Source organism: Sorex fumeus, unplaced genomic scaffold (assembly GCF_029834395.1).
Source record: "Sorex fumeus unplaced genomic scaffold, SorFum_2.1 ptg000002l, whole genome shotgun sequence".
Classification (NCBI taxonomy): domain Eukaryota; kingdom Metazoa; phylum Chordata; class Mammalia; order Eulipotyphla; family Soricidae; genus Sorex; species Sorex fumeus.
In genome coordinates this window covers 16083605-16101942 of record NW_026606059.1, presented here as the reverse complement: position 1 = coordinate 16101942, position 18338 = coordinate 16083605, and the positions used below count along the sequence as shown (strand labels likewise).

At 38.8% G+C, this 18338-nt stretch overlaps 1 protein-coding gene across 7 annotated transcripts in view; it reads left to right on the top strand.

Annotated features, from left to right (window-relative positions):
- The window catches only part of RALYL (RALY RNA binding protein like), a 721318-nt gene that overhangs the window by 557425 nt on the left and 145555 nt on the right, over positions 1 to 18338 (top strand). For all 7 annotated transcript variants that reach the window (XM_056110847.1, XM_056110839.1, XM_056110824.1 and 4 more), the window contains one exon: positions 5400 to 5475. In XM_056110847.1, coding sequence (XP_055966822.1) covers positions 5400 to 5475 — 76 coding nt within the window. The remainder of the gene's footprint in view (positions 1 to 5399; positions 5476 to 18338) is intronic.

Below are 18338 nucleotides of genomic sequence, written 5' to 3'. Positions count from 1 at the left end.
TGCTCGCATGATTGTCCTTCATCTAGTGTTCTGCCAATCCTATTCAGAATGACTCGAGTGAACAGCTTGTAGACGACAGACAATAGGCAGATCAGGCGATAGTCGCCAATGTCGTGGATGTCTGGCTTCTTGTACAGTTGTACAGTCCTACTGGTTTTCCATTGGGACAGAACCTTGCATTCAGACAGATAGCATGTGAAGAGCTGAGCCAGTGTATTGATGAGTACTGATGGGAGGTTCTTCAGGTGTTCGGGTCTGACCTTATCCGGGTCAGGTGCTGTTCACTTCTTTACTGATGAAATGGCATGTCAGATTTTGGAAGGGAGAACATTGGGAATGACATATCCATCCTGCAGAATTTGGTATGTGGGCAAGTAGATATGGCTATCGAAGAGATCTGAGTAGAAGTCATGGATAATCTTCTCCATTGCCCTTCTGGAAAATGTGATAGATTGATCAGGACATCAGAGGGCAGTCATCTTGGCCTTGTAGTTGGCAAAGGACAGGCAGGCATTGCGAATGCTTTTCCTGACTTCTGCCTCGTCTGCAGCACTTCTGCTCTTCTCTCTTTGAGGTCTTCCTGGATCGTTTCTCTGCACTGCTTTGCGAGCTCAGGCATTTGGTTGCAGTTGTCTGAGGCTTGCGCCAAGCCATGTTGGCGAATGAGCTCAAGAGTTTTCGAAGACAGGCATCTTTTTGTGGCTACCTCTCTCTCGGTATTCCTCACACAATCATGGAGGTGCTGAACCAGTCCATCATATTCCTCCTCAATGTTCTCAACAATGGAATCTTCTCATGTTGCCGCAATAGTGCCAAAGAGCTCCCAGTTGGTGGTTGTTCTGGGAGTTCTCTTCTTAATCTTTGCAGCCCTTTCTCCCCACTCCCTGAAGTAGAAATGTACACAAAATTCCAATCCCGTTTGGAATTTTGGAACAACAGTGACACTGATTAGGCAAAACCATCAGTTGAATCTGATGTGGTCAATTTGGTTGTGGAACTGTCCACTGGGGGACTCCCATGTCCAATGTTTAGATCCGGCCTTCTGGAACTGTGAGTTACCATGGGTAGTCTCGGTCTACATAATGAACCAGGCAGTCTCTCACCCTGTTCATTCCATTCTAGGCCATGGGTCCTGATGTGGAGTTCTTCAGCTGATCTTCTTGGTTCTATCTTGGTATAAAAATCACCGACAATGATCTTGTAGAAGGTGTGGTCTTCTTTATAGAACTTCTCTAGCTCCATGTAGAACTTCTCAATTTTTCCTTCATCATAATCGGATGTAGGTGTGTAGACAACGAAGATAGAAACTTCCGGCCAGCATTGAGCCACATATATTCAAGTGTAATAGTTCAATTTGGGTTGTTAGGCATTCAAATTAATCAATGCTTATGGTCAAGTTCATGTTGCCAAGGACAACAACACCACCAATGCCTCTTTTGTCACATGTTCTGAGGAACAGTTCTTCTCCAGTGTTGAAAACGGCATGATGTGATTGATGCCTTCTCTTCTTGGTCAGACCAATATGTCATACTTGATCTTTCACGCTTGCACAATCAGGTCCTTGATGGATGCATCCAATGCCAATGTACATGCATTGAAAATACACACATTCATTTTTGTTCTTTTTCATTTTGGCACCCTAGTTTGGCCTTGAGATTTTATCAGCCTCTCCTTCCTCTTCCTTCTTAACGCTGCCATATTGGTGGCACTTTCAGGGTCAGCAGAAAGAGACCCACTGTATTTATTGGTTTGGGCATATCAAATACACCATGGATAGTTTGCCAGGTTCTGCCGTGCGGGCGGGATACTCTCGGTAGCTTGCCAGGATCTCCAAAAGGAATAGAGGCTTTTAGGGCAGCCTCTAATTGCACTTGCAGGTGTTCCCATGGTTCCAACCATATTTGAACCTTATCAAATAGGGTGTGGTGATCTTGGATGATGGGTATTAAGTGTCTTATTATGTGTCGACTGGTCACAAAGCAGCCGTGCGGTCTGGAAATCGTCTTAGATTGTGGCGGTGCTTGGGTAGTGGAGGTAGTGGAGATAGTGGAGGTTTGCCAATGAGGTATTTATCTTGTACTGGTAGGGTGTACTATTCAAAAATCCTCTATGCATTTATATATGATAGATAGATAGATAGATAGATAGATAGATAGATAGATAGATAGATAGACAGACAGAACATATATGTATATATTCAGGCATCTACAGATAAACATTTGGGTTGAATACAACAGAATGTTTCTTTCGGGGGAGTTTTTATACATATTGTAAAAACAAAGTGCTTAGAAATGAACATATTACAGCATTTAAAAGGAGTTTATTTTACTGTGGTATATTTGTTTGATAATAATGTTTTCCTTAACTTGGAGAAAGAAATGCCACTTTAAGAAATGTGTTAACAGTTTATTTAGTCAGACATACTACAACCCAGGCAATGATACACTTTCTGGTATGTATGAATTTAATTGACTGATAGAATGTGTGGAGCAACTATTGAATCAACAACACTGTGAAAGATACTGAGGAGCAAAAAAATCTGAAAATATTCCTGTACTTTAGAAGTCCAAAAGGAGATTGGTGGTGGGAGGGAATGTGGGGTAACTGTGAAGGCATCTTAGATATGGGTGGAGAAGTTGGTGAAATTGTAAAGAGTATCAATACTATTTTAAACTATGATGTCTCAAGTAATATGTATCATCATTATAATTTATATGTTAAATGCAAAATATATATTATATACTAAATGCATTAAAAAGTTATATATGTGTGTATATATATAATTTCTGAAATTATCCTTGCCCATATACATACATATACATATATATATACATATATATATACATATATATGGGCAAGGATAATTTCAGAAACAGAAGTCCAATGTCCACACAAACAATTGCTTGGTAATCATTACCACTAAAATATTTTAATAATATAAAATGGGGGGCGGGGGGAGCAATGGGGAATGTTGTGTCTCATTGAGAATTGAAATGATCTTCCCAGGAATCAAAAACATAAAATTATAAAATATTGTTTCTACCTTTCTAGCAATAGACTAAAAGGAATTAGTAAAATAAAAATATTTACATATTGGGTATCATTTGAAGGTGATACTTTGGAATGGTACTTGTACACATAAGCTTCATCTCCTTATCAAATTAGAACAGGTTCATTGTAGATTTCAGTTCTGTAACTTTAGAGTTATTTTTGGCATGATGTACTGGTATTTCTTGTTTCATGTAGAAGTAGAGACAAGTCTTAATTTAAAATTTTAAGGGGGCTGATAGCACAGTGAGTAGGGTGTTTGTCATGCACATGGCTGACCCGGGTTCGATTCCCAGCATCCCATATGGTCCCCTGAGCACCACCAGGAGTAATTCCTGAGTACAGAGCCAGGAGTAACCCCTGTGCATCGTCAGGTGTGACCCAAAAAGCAAAATAAAATAAAATTTTAAGGACCCTTAACATATTCTTAAATAATTTACTGTGAAAAGGAACCCAATAGGAAATTTTTCATTTGTTTGAATCAGAAGCATAAGATTGGAAGTTTAATTTGGAGTATTTTTTATACATGTTTTCATATTAACTTAAAAGCTCAAATTAGATAAGGGGTGTGTTCCATTAATCTCTTAACTGGTGCTTATAAATGTTCATAAAGTCATATGACAGAATGCAAATACCTCTAAACAGTCAGAGTGGTTTTTCCAGTGAGCTGCTAACCACAGAAAGTTCTATTACCCTTCACTGTCCCTGTTACTGGATGGAAAGGGATCAGGAAGACCCCCCCATACAGGTATAATATACAGTGACCTCAAGCAGAAACTAAACAAGAAACTTATTTTTATGTTGTTTAACTTGATTTATCATAGGGCTGGAGTGATAGTACAGCAGGGAGGGTGTTTGTCTTGCACACAGCTGACCCGGGTTCAATTCTCAGCATCCCACATAGTCCCCAGAACACTGCCAGGTATAATTCCTAAGTGCAGAGCCAGAAGTAACCCCTGTGCATCACCAGGTGTGACCCCTCCAAAAAAAATCCCCCCAAAAAAGAATAACTTGCTTTATCATAATTGAAGATGATCTAAAACCCGGATAATAGAATCCCATTTAGCAAAGTATATAGAACTGCCGTTTTATGTGCTTCTGAATGACAAGAATTTCACTGGATTTTTGGACTATCACCTCCCAAATATTGTTGAAAGTATGAAATATTTATAAATAATGTTTGGTATAAATCTGTTTATAAACTCTGGAATTTAAGAAGTAGCAATTTATTATCTGGGTATTGGTGCAACATTGCAAAATCCCTATCTTATGAGGGGCAGAAAATTGAACTTTGATCTTACCTGCTGATCCATATTGGTTGTTGGCACCCCACATGGTCCCCTGAGCCCCATCAGGAAAAATCTCTGAGTGCAGAGCCAGGAGTAAGCCCTGTGCATTGATGGGTGGGGCCTGAAAAACAAAAAAAGATTTTATCTTGACTCCTGCCCATGACCCTTGACATTCGCCCTATCTGATCTACTCATTCTTATCTCTTGTCCTTTAGCATCAATCTATGGAAAATCTTCAATGTAGCTATGTAAAATATAAAATATATAATACTGAATATTTAAGTATAAATTTTTGTAATTTCAAAAAAATTACCCATCTGAACATTATTCAGTACCTATAAGGAGCCAACAATTCTGTGTTTATAATACCTTTGAACAAACCATGGTAAAATCATTTGTATTCTGAAAGTGAAATATGCAGTTATCAAAACACATCTTCTTTGCCTTCATGAGCTGCAAATATGTTATTTTGTTATTTCCTCAATAAACCTGATGTGTTTAATAATTCCTTTCTTATATGTTCCTTTGCACCCTTTTATATAGGTGGAAAAATATCACAGGAAATTTAGCAACTTCTCTCATAAATAAAATGTGCTGCCTGCCCAAAAATTAAAATTAAAGACTATCTTATTCTCTTAACCTGTCTTGTCTGTCTCTGTCTATCTGTATTTCTCTCTTTACCCCTCCTTTCTATCTATCTCTTCTCCTCCTCTTCCTCCTTTTCCTCTTCCTCCTCTCTTTCTCTCTCTCACAGACACACAAACACTTACGTAACATTTTCTTTTGTCATGGTATTAAAACTTTCTAATGCAGTGTATATTTTTGTCATTTCTTATATTTGATGCTTATTGACTGTCTCCCTCAGTAGAATGTATTGCTACAAGGGTAATTATGGTTTAACATATTCCAGATTTCAAACACAGACTGACCTAAGGTGGATAGTTAATACATACTGGTTGAATGGCACAGGACATTTTCATAGGAAAGTGGCAAAAAGAAAAAGAGCACCCACTATTATTTTTGTCAAGTTATTTAATAAGTATTATTATATTATAATTTTAGATATCAACATGGCAGGAGAACCCAAACCATACAGACCAAAACCGGGAAACAAGAGGCCCCTTTCTGCACTTTATAGGTAAGTAAGCAAACTTTTATGTTTTAGCCTATATAGAAATGAAAAGGTCTTGAAATTTGAAATGCAATATGAACCTATAAAGACCTTAAATACTTGAAGAATATCCTCACTGGTATATAAGGTACAACAAAATGTAGTCAACATAAAAATATATCACACTGCATTGTTAGATTCTGGTATACATGCCCTCTGTTTCTACTTAAACAATCATTTTATAAGATATTGTTTTCTCAAGAAAATCCTATAAAAATACTTCAGGTACCTTCAAGTGGTGGGAAATTCATATTTGTGAACCACTATGTACTATTCCCTGTAGGTATTTTATATATGTTATTTAATTTGATTTTTACAAAACCCCTGCAGTGTAAATATTAATGTCGGTATCTCAAAGACCAACAACCTAATTTGTGGGTTTTTTAGAGATTCCCTAGGTGGTAAATGAGAACAGTAGTAATCAAATCCACACTTCTGCTATCACTCCCTGGATTCTCTCTTTGCCTCACCTGACTCTTTTATTACACAGTATTTGCTTCTCTCAGCCCGATTTCTCCAAAACAACTAATACCATCGATCCTCCTATTCACCAAGAGACATATATAATTTCCTTGTCCTTTCTTAATATTCTTGAATTTGAGTCAATTTAATATCATTTTCATACCCCCTTTATTCCCCTTCTCAATGTCCCTACCTATGATCTCAGTTCCACAGAGATACATTTTGCTATCTTTAGAATTTTTATTGTTTGGTAGATGCTTCTGTCAAGGTAAAAATTTATGTGCTTATTTGGGAAAGAAAGTAAGAACAAACTCATAGAATTTTGTTCTATAAAAGCAACCACATGTGAAAAAAAATCATTGCCTTCTTTGCCTCCTATTAAGCTCTATGTCCCACTTCATGTAGTTTTCCCATTGATTTTTGTTCTGTAAATGATGAGTTTGTTGGGTGTGATTCATAAAACAAAGAACAAACAAACAAAAAAAACAGGGATGGAGAGATAGAACAGTGTACAGGCCACTTGCCTTTGATGTTGTGGACCTGGGTTCAATCCTCGACACCACATGTGGTTCCCCAAGCCGTGAGCACTGTTGGGTGTACAACCCCACCCTCCCATGCCTTCTCCCCAAAGAGAAAGGTATTCAAGTGGCACTAAATACATTCATGTTACATAATCATCAATACTGTGTAGCTCCAGAAAATTTATATCACCCCAAAAAGAAATTTTGCATCCTTTAAATCACTTCCCTCTTCTCCTTGGTAGTTCTCTTTGGTAATTCTGGCAACTACTAAAGTAACCAATCTGTTTCCTGTCTCTATAGAAGTTCTACTTTTCGCTATTCCATATAAGTGAAAATGTTTTATGAGTCACACCTACCAATGTTCAGGGCTTACTCCTGGCTCTGTGCTCAGAGATCACTCCTGATGCTGCTCAGGGGCCATATGGGGTCTGGATTGAACCCACATCAGCTTCATGCAAGGCAAGTGCATTACCTGTTTAACTCTTTTTCCTCAATTACATATGTTTGTTTTTGTTTTTCTGCCATACCCAACAGTGCTCAGCACTTACTACTGGCTCTGTGCTCAAGGATCACTCCTGGTGGGCAAGACAAATGCTATACCCGCTGTACTATTGTACTGTACTCCGGTCTCCCAATTACGTTTCTTATGTAAGAGAGCATTTCTATTTTTATTTATTTATTTATTTATTTTGCTTTTTTGAGAACATTTTTTATTAAGAAACATCCAGTGAAGTTTTAGAGTAAAAGACACCATGTCATTTTCTTTTATATGATTTATAAAAAAAATACTTGGAGAAGGGAGAAAAAGAATAATACAATAAGACAGTATATCAATTGATGAATCTGGGTATGATGTGTTACTTATACTATTTTTGGAGCATTAAAATTTTTTGGTGTGGAGGCCTCCCATGTGCTGCTCAAGGGACTTGGGGTCTACTCCCAAAAATACTTAACAAAAAAAAAAAACTGGAGCAGATTTTTCTTTTTTTTTTTTATTTATTTTTTCTTTTTTTTTTATTTTTTATTTTATTTTTTTTTATTAGTGAAACACCATGAAGTACAGTTGTAGATTTACAAATTTTTGTGCTTGGATCTCGGTCATACCACGATCAAATACCCATCCCTCCACCAGTGTCCATTTTCCACCACCAGGATAATATCCCTCCCCCCCCCATTCCCCTATCCCCCCATCCCCCCCTGCCACTGTGGCAGGGCATTCCCTTTTGTTTGGAGCAGATTTTTCAAAGTGAACCGTGGATCAGAGTGTCAGCACTGCTTAGAACTTGTTGTAGCACTGTAAGACTGTCCTCCGGCTATTCATCACTTTGCTCAAGCATGCACCAGTAACGTCTGCACTGTGAGACTTGTTACTGTTTTTGGCATATCAAATACTCCACGGGGAGCTTGCCAGGCTCTGTGGGTGGGATACTCTCGGTAGCTTGCTGGGCTCTCTAAGAAGGACAGAGAAATTGAACCCGGGTCAGCCACTTGCAAGGCAAACACACCCTACCCACTGTGCTATTGCTCCAGCCCACTTAGAATTTGTTACAAATAAAAATTCTCAGACCCCACCATATATCTATTGAAAGAGAAACTCAGTGAGTGGAACCATCAATCTCAACTTTTAAGATTCCTCCATGTAATATTTTGGGGGGGGTTGTTTGTTTGCTGGTTTTGGGCCACACCTGGCAGTGGTCAGGGTTTACTCCTGGCTCTGCTCAGGGATCACTCCTGGCAGTGCTCAGAGATGTTGTAGGTTGCACCTGGGTCACCCATGTGTAAGGCTAATATCCTAACCTCTATCCTATCTCTCTAACCCCTTATTCCATGTAATTTTGATTCATTCTGAAAAATTGTGATATGCACTGCCATAGATTGACTTGAATTCTAGATTATTTTGCATAAGTTAAAAAAGATTTGATAAACAAGTGGACCTTCCTACTGTACTATCCCTCTGCCCATGGCACTGTTGTTGTATTTTTGGTTTTTTGTTTTGTTTTTATTTTGGTTTTTTTTTTCTTTTTGGGTCGCACCCAGGCTGGAACAATAGCACAGCCGTAGGGCATTTGCCTTGTGCACAGCCAACCTGGCTGAGCTGGGTTCGATTCCTCCGCCCCTCTCGGAGAGCCTGGCAAGTTACCGAGAGTATCTTGCCCGCACGGCAAAGCCTGGCATGCTCCCTGTGACATATTCAGTATGCCAAACACAGTAACAACAAGACTCAAAATGGAGACATTACTGGGCCACTTGAGCAAATCGATGAACAAGGGGAGGACTGTGACTGGGACTGTGACTAAATGATGAGTTTTCATATATCTCTATTAGATTTCCTTTTGTTAGATATTGCCAATTGTTCTGGCCTATCGAGTTCTTCTAATATCCAATTCATTTGATCCTCTCCCAAATACAGATTATCATTTCAAAAGTATCCACTTCCAAAAAGCTATTGTAATATCAAAGAAGGCCCCCATTTTACCCAATGTCATATGGGTAATTTAAAAAATTGGACTATACACACTAAAATTGACTACATTCTGACATATGTATATAATAAAGACAACTGTACAAAAGGAAGTCTGTAACTGCTTTCTGCCCTTGTTCTCTTAAAACTGACATATTTCCTTTTCAGTCACTCAACAGTTTCATTTCTCCAACTGTAAAATGAGTGCATAAGATATAGATAAGGTCTAAATTTCCATCCACAGCTAGTTCCTAGATTTTCCTAATGTATGACCGTAAGAGATCTTAAAGAATTTTAAAAAGCATATTTGAAACATGTCTTAATTGGTCACCTATTTTTGGCTGTGTGAATTTAATTCTAATTTTAAACTTCATATAAAATTTGAACTTAACAGATGTTAATAATTGATCATAACACAGTATTGATATTCAAATGCAGAGACACATTCTCCAACAAAAGGCAAATGATACTTCCTATATCTTCTTAAAAATGAAGAACAGTATTCACAAAGTTCAAAGGCAAATTATTTTTTTAACAGAATTATTTTGTAAAGATGCATGCATATAGGTAATGAAGAGCATTTGAAAAGTTTTATATTCAGCTATTAATAAACTAGCCAGCAATAGTTTTTTTTTTCTTCCTTTTTATCATCAAAGATTCCGTGCAAAGATGTTAATTTTGATATTTTTTCAGTTCTTGGAATGCTTTGCTTTTTTTTTAAGAGAATGAATGCTTTTAAGAAGAGCAGCTGCCCTTTTGACTACTGTTTCTCTATTGCAAATTTATGTTGAACATCGAATTCAAACGAATTAAAAGAAGAAAATCATTTAAATCCGATCAATAAATCCAAGAGTCATATTAGTGGGGAAATGGGTATTTTCCTATTTTCATTTGTTTACACAAATGAAGTCTGGGCAGAGCAAAAGGGAAACAAAGGAAATAAAAGGGAGTAATCATCTCAAAGAAAGCTCTTTTATACACTTTCTCATTCTTGCATAGGCTTAATAATAATGCCTTACTTTTATATAGACAAATTGGGTTTTCTTAGTCATTATTCATCTGCTCACCACAGAGCTCCACAAAGATTGTCTTGTTTTATAGATGAGAGAACTAAGTCTCCAAGACAATAAAGGATTTGCCCAAACTAAAGTAACAAGATTAGAAACTGAACTCTGGTTTTCACACTTCACGTCTAGTGATCTTTCTACTAGATCACAGCTGCCCATATTAACCCACCTTCCAACATCTAAGCAATGCAAATTTTTTAAAAAAGAGCTCCCTGCCAAGAGAATCAATCTCCAGGTTACTTTTATGTCCTTGAGATTTAAGCCCACAGATGGAAAAGCAGAGACTTGTACACAATACGTACTATAAATCCAAGAGTTTCTCTATTAAAATCAGATCATGACTTTTAAGCATCAAGTCCTTTATCTTTCAGATGTATCACTTTTTAGCCTTAAAGTCCATATTTGAGTTGAAGGCTTCAAGTTTACTATTTGGAAGATGTTAGCATCTTGAAAGGATTGGTTTCTGCTTTCCTATTCTTTGCATCTTTGGGTCTGTTTGTCTGTAAAATTAAAGTGCTAAAATAATTTTATTTGTTAATTTATTCATTGATTCATACATACAAGAGAAATTTTTGACTATTATGATATGGCTTAGTCATAGCTGCACTTCTCCAAAAATGATATAAAATATCAAAGACACAAAATAAAAAGAGAGAATAATGAAATGAAAGTTAACTAAGTTATCATTACAGGTAAACTGATTTAGTCTTTGTGCTTTCAACTCCTGTGTTCATACTCTATTGGATAGGTAATAATCTGTCTTCAGAGTTTTGTCTTTTTCTGTGCCCATTTTATCTCTTTCACACACAAGTAGAATTTGCATAGAAAATGCACTAGGATATATATCCTTTCTTTGTCTGTAAAAATAGAATTTCAGTTTAGTCATACCTCCAACTTAACCTTTACTTAGCCTTTATTGTAAGCTAAATAAACATTTTTAAGTGGAGTTTCCAAACACTATTTTATGCATGAGTTAGATGCACATAAAAATATAAAGAACATGAGGCAAATATATAGTGGGTACGGTGCTTGTCTAGCATATGGTAAACTCAGGTTTTATCCCCAGCATCCCATATTGTCTCCCTAGCACCACCAGGAGTGATTCCTAAGTACAGAGCCACGAATAACCCCTGAGCACTGCTGGTTGTGGCTGCAGAACAAAAAATATATATACAAAGAACATAAATTAAGTATACATGTGGTCCTACAAGAAATTCAATGAGAGTTATTGATTTTGCCTCAAAAGAGGACAGTAAAAGTTCTAGATGACACTTCAGCATGCAAACTTATAGGCAAAAACATGATGAACATGCAAAGGCAAAAATGTTGTCATAGAGAACTAGAGTAACATCTCATGATAAAAACTGTGATAGTCAACTTGACAGAGAACAGAAGAATATTATAGAGGACCAAGCTTTAAGAATCCCTACTTTGCACTTTATCCAATTAGAAATGTTGGGGCTGGAGAGAGAGTGTAGTGGTTAAGGAGCATTTTTTGCACATAGCTGATCCTAGTTCCATCTCCAGCAACACATACAGTTCCCCCAGATGACCTCTGGGTGACCGCTGAGCACAGAACCAACAGTAATCCCTGAGCATTGCTAGGTGTGGTCCCAAACCAGAATATGACATTTGGATTTTATTCTTCAGACAACAAAGATCTATTTGAATACAGTGAGCAATTGGGAATGAGGTTTGAGAGGGGAATGAGTTACAAATATGCCATTTCTAGGTTAGGAAACTGTATGGATGATGACATGATTCTGATAGAGGAAATAGGAACTAAGCAGTGTCAGGCTAATGGAGTTAGGGGAAGAGCAAACAAAGAAATTTTTTCAGTCTTGAACATGAATCAATGAAGATACACGGATGATTACAATATTACTTGTAATAAAGATGTGCCCCATTAGAAGCTACTAACAAATAAATAAAAATATAGCCAACACTAAAAGTAATATTTATCAAAGCTGAACAAGCAAAGTTTTTCATTCACTGAGAGGCAGTTCTCCCAGCCACTGGGAGGACAGCTCAGTAAAACATGTAAAACATCAAGTTTCACCCCCCTCCTTTCATAGATATGATATACTTGCACTGTGCCCAAATTAGGTTCTAGCGCTCTCAGATAGATGCATGTCTTAGTAATCTTTCCACACCATAGAAATGACCATGGAAACCAAGATTGCCACAAAGAACTTCAAGACTCTTGCAGACTGTCACAGGATGATCTATATTATCATTGCTTTAGTGGGGATGGGCATGTATATGCATTCTATTATGAGGACTCCCAGCACATGTGCTAGGCAGAGGCTTCACAAATCTCTGGTGATTTGCTTATCACTAGGCTTACATAAGTTATTATCCTTCTCCATGGGCTGGAGTGATAGCACAGTGGGTAGGTGGGTAGGGCATTTGCATTGGACGTGGCCAACCCAGTACAATTCCTCTGTTCCTCTCGAAGAGCCCAGCAAGCTACCAAGAGTATCTTGCAGCACGGTAGAGACTGGCAAGTTCCCTGTGGCGTATCTCACCACATGGCAGAGACTGGCAAGCTCCCTGTGGCATATTTGATATGCCAAAAACAGTAACAACAAGTCTCACAATGGAGACGCTACTGGTGCCCGCTCAAGCAAATTGATTTTACAACGGGAGGACAGTGCTACAGTGCAATTCTCCTCCATGGTGATAGAAGCACATGGTGGAAAACAAGGAACACCCCAAATGACCCTAACTTTCTTTTAGAACTTAACAATAGAAACAAAAATATGGAAGCTAATTTCAATGCACGCCGAATATCAAAGCAGCTATTGGAAGAATATCATTTTGGACACCTCGACTTCATTGGCAAGCTCTGCTGAAAAATGTTTACCAAATAGCTATTACTTTATTTATTTTCTGTCTCCCAATATAATGACAAGGATACTACTATTCATTTTCAGAGACTGATGATTTCAGTGACAGTTGATTTCCTTTCCTCTGGGAAAAAATAATAAAAGCTTCTGTTACACCTTTCAATCCAGGTAGGCTTTTAGCCACCTTGGAATGGAGTCTTGTTTTATTTATTAATTTATTAATGTATTTCTTTTTTGGTTTGGGGGGTCTCACCCTGCACAGTGCTCAGGGATCACTCGGTGCTCAGTGCTTACTCCTGGCTCTGGGCTCAGGGATCACTCTCGGTGGTACTTAGGGGACCATGAATGTCAGGGATTGAGCCCAGGTTGGCTGTGTGCAATGCTAGCTCCATAATTCTTGCATCATCTCTCTGGCCCAGGATTCTGGTTCTTAAATTGTGTGTGAGGAGGAGAGAAAAACGTTATTCCTAACCTTGTAATGCCTCCTGTCCTCCTGAAATGAACACAGTCTAAAGTGCTGGCCTGTCTAAAAGATTAAACCCAAAATGTGTTACTGCTGAGCCTTATATTCCTAAGCATACAAATGACCAGCATGGAAAAGTGCGATTACCACTGTCTCTGAGAGAAAAATGATAATAGAAATATGTGTCCATTTTCTAAAATTCAAAGCTGAATTGCCATACTCACTGATTGAGGATGAGTTCTGTTCAATTTACATTTTCAAACACTGTTAGATCAGAAAAGGTGCCAAACTCTCATTTTGTAGGTGACTTCACGGTGCACAAATATTTTATGTGAATATGTTCAGTGGAAAATGTTAGGCCTCCTCTTAAAATCAACAAAACATTAGCAATGATTTGAACTTTGTCTCTTGTTCTTCAGTTCCCTTCACTGTGTAAGTGAAAACAAAATCTTGGGGAAAATGATATATTTAAAGAACATCATGGGACTATTATGAATGCTCTACAAATTTTAGCTTTTTTCATTATTATGATTATTCTAATAAAAGGTCTCATAAAGTAATGTAGGGAATCATTCAAATGAGCCTGGGACTACGATAATACTACTAACATTCATGCAATCAACTAAGCAGGTTAATACTTCCTAAAACCGCTTTAAGAAGCAGTAAAAAAAATGTTTATTTATTTATTGTGTGCCTTCATATTTCAACACCAAGCAAATGCATATTTCAACACTAAGCAAATTTATCAACCTTTTCATTTTAAGTGTTCAAAGAAATGCTGACACGACACCCATTAAAATAGTTCTGCTTCAAGCAATTCTATGCTAGGTCAAAAAATGACCTATTTGAAATCTTCTATTCTGATTTTCTTGCATAAATTTCTAGGAATATCTCCTTGCATATATAAGAAGCATGGTTAGGAGTGAGGAAGATAGGCTGATCAAGTCCTTGATACAGATAACTCATCTTTCAGACATTTTAAAAAACAATTTCTATTCATTTGATTTGAGCTAAATTTTGATCAGTCTAAAGGAAGCAAAACCATGCAACTGCTTTTTTTTTTCAGTTTAAGAGGCAAGAAATAGGTTGGGATTAAGAAGGATAGTGAAGGTAGGGTCAGGAAAAGGTCTTATTTCACCAAGGAATCATGAGAAACATCAAATTTAGCTAGGAGATTTCTGAAAGATAAGATAACTGAGGGAACACAGAATTATATTATTTGATGACAGTCCTTTGATCTGAGAAGAAACTATTTTTCCCCCAAGTTTACATTGAGAAAATTTTTGCACATGTAAAATATCTACACCACAAAACAGAAACGGTATTACACATACATACATACATACATACACACACACACACACATACACACAGGCACAGACGATATTAAAACTAATAAAAATTTCTTATTCTCTCAGTACAAAACAAGTTAAAAATGTAACAAAGCTCTACTAAGTAGTAAGCATCTAACCATCTCTGTTCTTCTTCTCACAAGGTCCTTTATCATACTGCCACATTCTGCATGAAGTCAGAAAGAGAGGTAGTCTTAATAGGATTACATCTCTACACCAGCCAGCTTCATTCTTAGAGGACATAGGAAGACAAGGCTAAATCTTTTCTTGGTTTGTCTAGCCAGTCCCAAAGTCATGTTCAGTGTTTAGAATCCCTCACATAAGGTCTTTCCCAGGTGGCAGAGAAAAAAAAAGTAAAAAAGGGTTATAAACCTAGCATGAAATAGAAGGGGCTGAAATTTTACCTTATTCTCATAAATACCTCATCGGCAGACCTCCACTACCTCCACTAACTCCACTACACAGCCGCCGCCACACTCCAGGACTCTTTCTGGACTGCATGGGCTCTTTGTGGCTGTGCTTAATACCCATCTCCCACGATTACCACACCATATTTGATAGGGTTCAAATATGGTTTGAACCATGGGAATACCTGCAAGGGTGATTAGAAGCCACCGTAAAAGCTTCTATCCCTCTCGGAGAGCCTGGCAAGATACTGAGAATATCCCATCCGCACAGCAGAGCCAGACAAGCTATCCATGGCATCATTGGTCTGATCAAGATGAGAATGCATCAATCACATCACATCATTTTCGACAATGAAGAACTGTTCCTTGGAACATGTGACAAAAGAGGTATCGGTGGTGCTGGTGTCCTTGTCAACATGAACTTGGCATGAGCACTGATTAATTTGAATGCCTAACAACACAAATAGGATGATTACACTTGAATAGATGTGATTCATGGCCAGCAGTTTCTATCTTTGTTATCTATGCACCAATATCCAATTATGATAAAGGAAAAATTGAGAAGTTCTACATGGAGCTGGAGAAGTTCTATAAAGAAGACCACACATTCTACAAGATCATTGTTAGTGATTTTAATGCCAAGATAAGACTGAGAAGATCAGCTGAAGAACTCCACATCAGGAACCATGGCCTAGAATGGAATGAACAGGGTGAGAGACTGTCTGGTTCATCATGTCCGACCAAGACCATCCATGGTAACTCACAGTTCCAAAAGGCCGAATCTAAGTGTTGGACATGGGAATCTCCTAGTGGACGGTTCCACAATGAAATTGACCACATCATATTCAATCAACAGTTTTGCCTGACAGATGTCGCTATTGTCCCAAAATTCCAAATGGGATTGGACCACCGTCTCCTTCATGAAAAATTCTACTTCCAAAGTCGGGAAAAAGGGCTGCAAAGCTTAAGAAGAAAACTCCCAGACCAACCACAAACTGGGAGCTCTTTGGCACTATTGCGGCAACATGGGAAGATGCCGTCAATGACAATGGTCACAGTCACGGTCCTCCCATTGTTCATCAATTTCCTCGAGCGGACCCAGTAACATCTCCATCATGAGACTTCTTCTTACTGTGTTTGGCATATCGAATACGTCACGGGTAGCTTGCCAGGCTCTGCCGTGCGGGCAAGATACTCTCGGTAGCTTGCCGGGCTCCCCGAGAGGGGTGGAGAAATCGAACTCGGGTCGGCCATGTTGGCTGCGTGCAAGGCAAACACCCTACTGCTGTGCTACCGATCTCGTCAATGACAACATTGATGAGGAATACGATCAACTGGTTCAGCACCTCCATGATTGTGCAAGGAATGCTGAGAGAGATAGCCATGAAAGATGCCTGTCTTCGAAAACTCTTGAGCTCATTGGCCAACGCCGCTTGGCACAAGCCTCAGGCAACTGCAAGCGAATGTCTGAGCTCAGAAAACAGTGCAGAGAAGCGATCAAGGAATATTTCAAAGAGAGAAGAGCAGCAGTGCTGGCAGATGCAGCAGAAGCTGGGAAAAGCATTTGCAATGCTTGCTTTCCTTCAACAACTACAAGACCAAGATGACTGCCCTCCAACGTCCTGATGGGTCTATCACATCTTCCAGAAGGGCAATGGAGAAGATTATCCATGATTTCTACTCAGATCTCTTTGACAGCCACGTCAACTTGCCCACATACCAAATTCTGCAGGATGGATATGTCATTACCAATGTTCTCCCTTCTGAAATCTGACACACCATTTCATCAGTAAAGAAGTGAACAGTACCTGGCCCAGACAAGGTCAGATGAAACATCTAAAGAACCTGCAGTCAGTACTCATCAATACAGTGACTCAGCTCTTCATACACTACCTGTCTGAATGTAAGGTTCCGTCCCAGTGAGAAACCAGCAGGACTGTACTACTGTACAAGAAGGGAGACATCCATAACATTGGCAACTATCACCTGATCTGCCTATTATCTGTTATCTACAAGCTGTTCACTCAAGTCATCCTGAATAGGAATTTCCGAACACTAGATGAAGGACAACCATGCAAGCAAGCTGGATTCCGCAAAAGATTCAGCACGATTGACTATATCCACATGATAACCAAGCTCATTGAGCTTTCTCAGGAGTTCAAGATGCCACTCTGTCTAACATTCATTGATTTAAAGAAGGCCTTTATTCTGTTGAGACGGAAGCAGTCATTGAAACCCCAGCCAAATAGGGCATTCAAAGTCAATACATCAGGATCCTCTGTGAGCTGTATTACGGATTCACTACCAGGATCTCACCATTCTACAAGAAAGTGATCATCCATGTCAAGAGAGGGGTTCAGCATGATGATACCTTTTCACCGAAACTCTTCAGTGCCACTCTCGAGAACATCATGCAATGACTGGAACGGGAGGGAATGAGAGTGAAGATAGATGGTCAGCAACTACACCATCTCTGCTTCGTTGATGACATCGTTCTTATAACACCAAACATCAGTCAAGCAGGACAAATGCTTGCCAGCTTCGTCCGTGAGTGTGGAAAAGTCAGACTACAGGTGAATCTCACAAAGATAACGTTAATGAGAAAAGGTCTCGTTTCTGACATTCCATTCACTCTCAATGGAATGAACATCTCCAAATGCAACAGTTATGTGTACCTAGGTTGAGAAGTCAACATGATGAATGACTTGGCACCTGAGTTGCATAGGAGAAAGAGAATGTCTTGGAACGCCTTCAAGAGTGTCGAAGAACTAGCTAAGAGGGTGAAGAACCTCCAGCTCCGGGCACATCTCTTTGATTCCACTGTTCTTCCTGCATTAACATGTGCCTCTGAGACCTGGGCCCCATGAAAACAGGATGAGAATGCTATTCGGGTCTCCCAAAGAAAAAACAAAAGAGCTATGCTTGTACTATCACACTTCACTCACATGAGAGAGAATCCGGAGTTCCAACCTCCATCAACGATCAAGAATCAGGGACGCTGCTGGCTCATTTGCCAAGGCATCAAAAATCAAATGGGCTGGACAAGTAATGAGATTTGGACATGACCACTGAACTAGAGCCATTACCAGCTGGATTCCATGGGACATGGCCGCCCACCTACGAGATGGTCAGACTTCTTCGTCAAGACCCTGAACGATCGGTTTGAGGCTCTTTGTGTTCCTAGAATGAGCAGATGCCATTGGGCTACACTAGCACGCAACAGGGACGAATGGAGACGTTCCTGATGC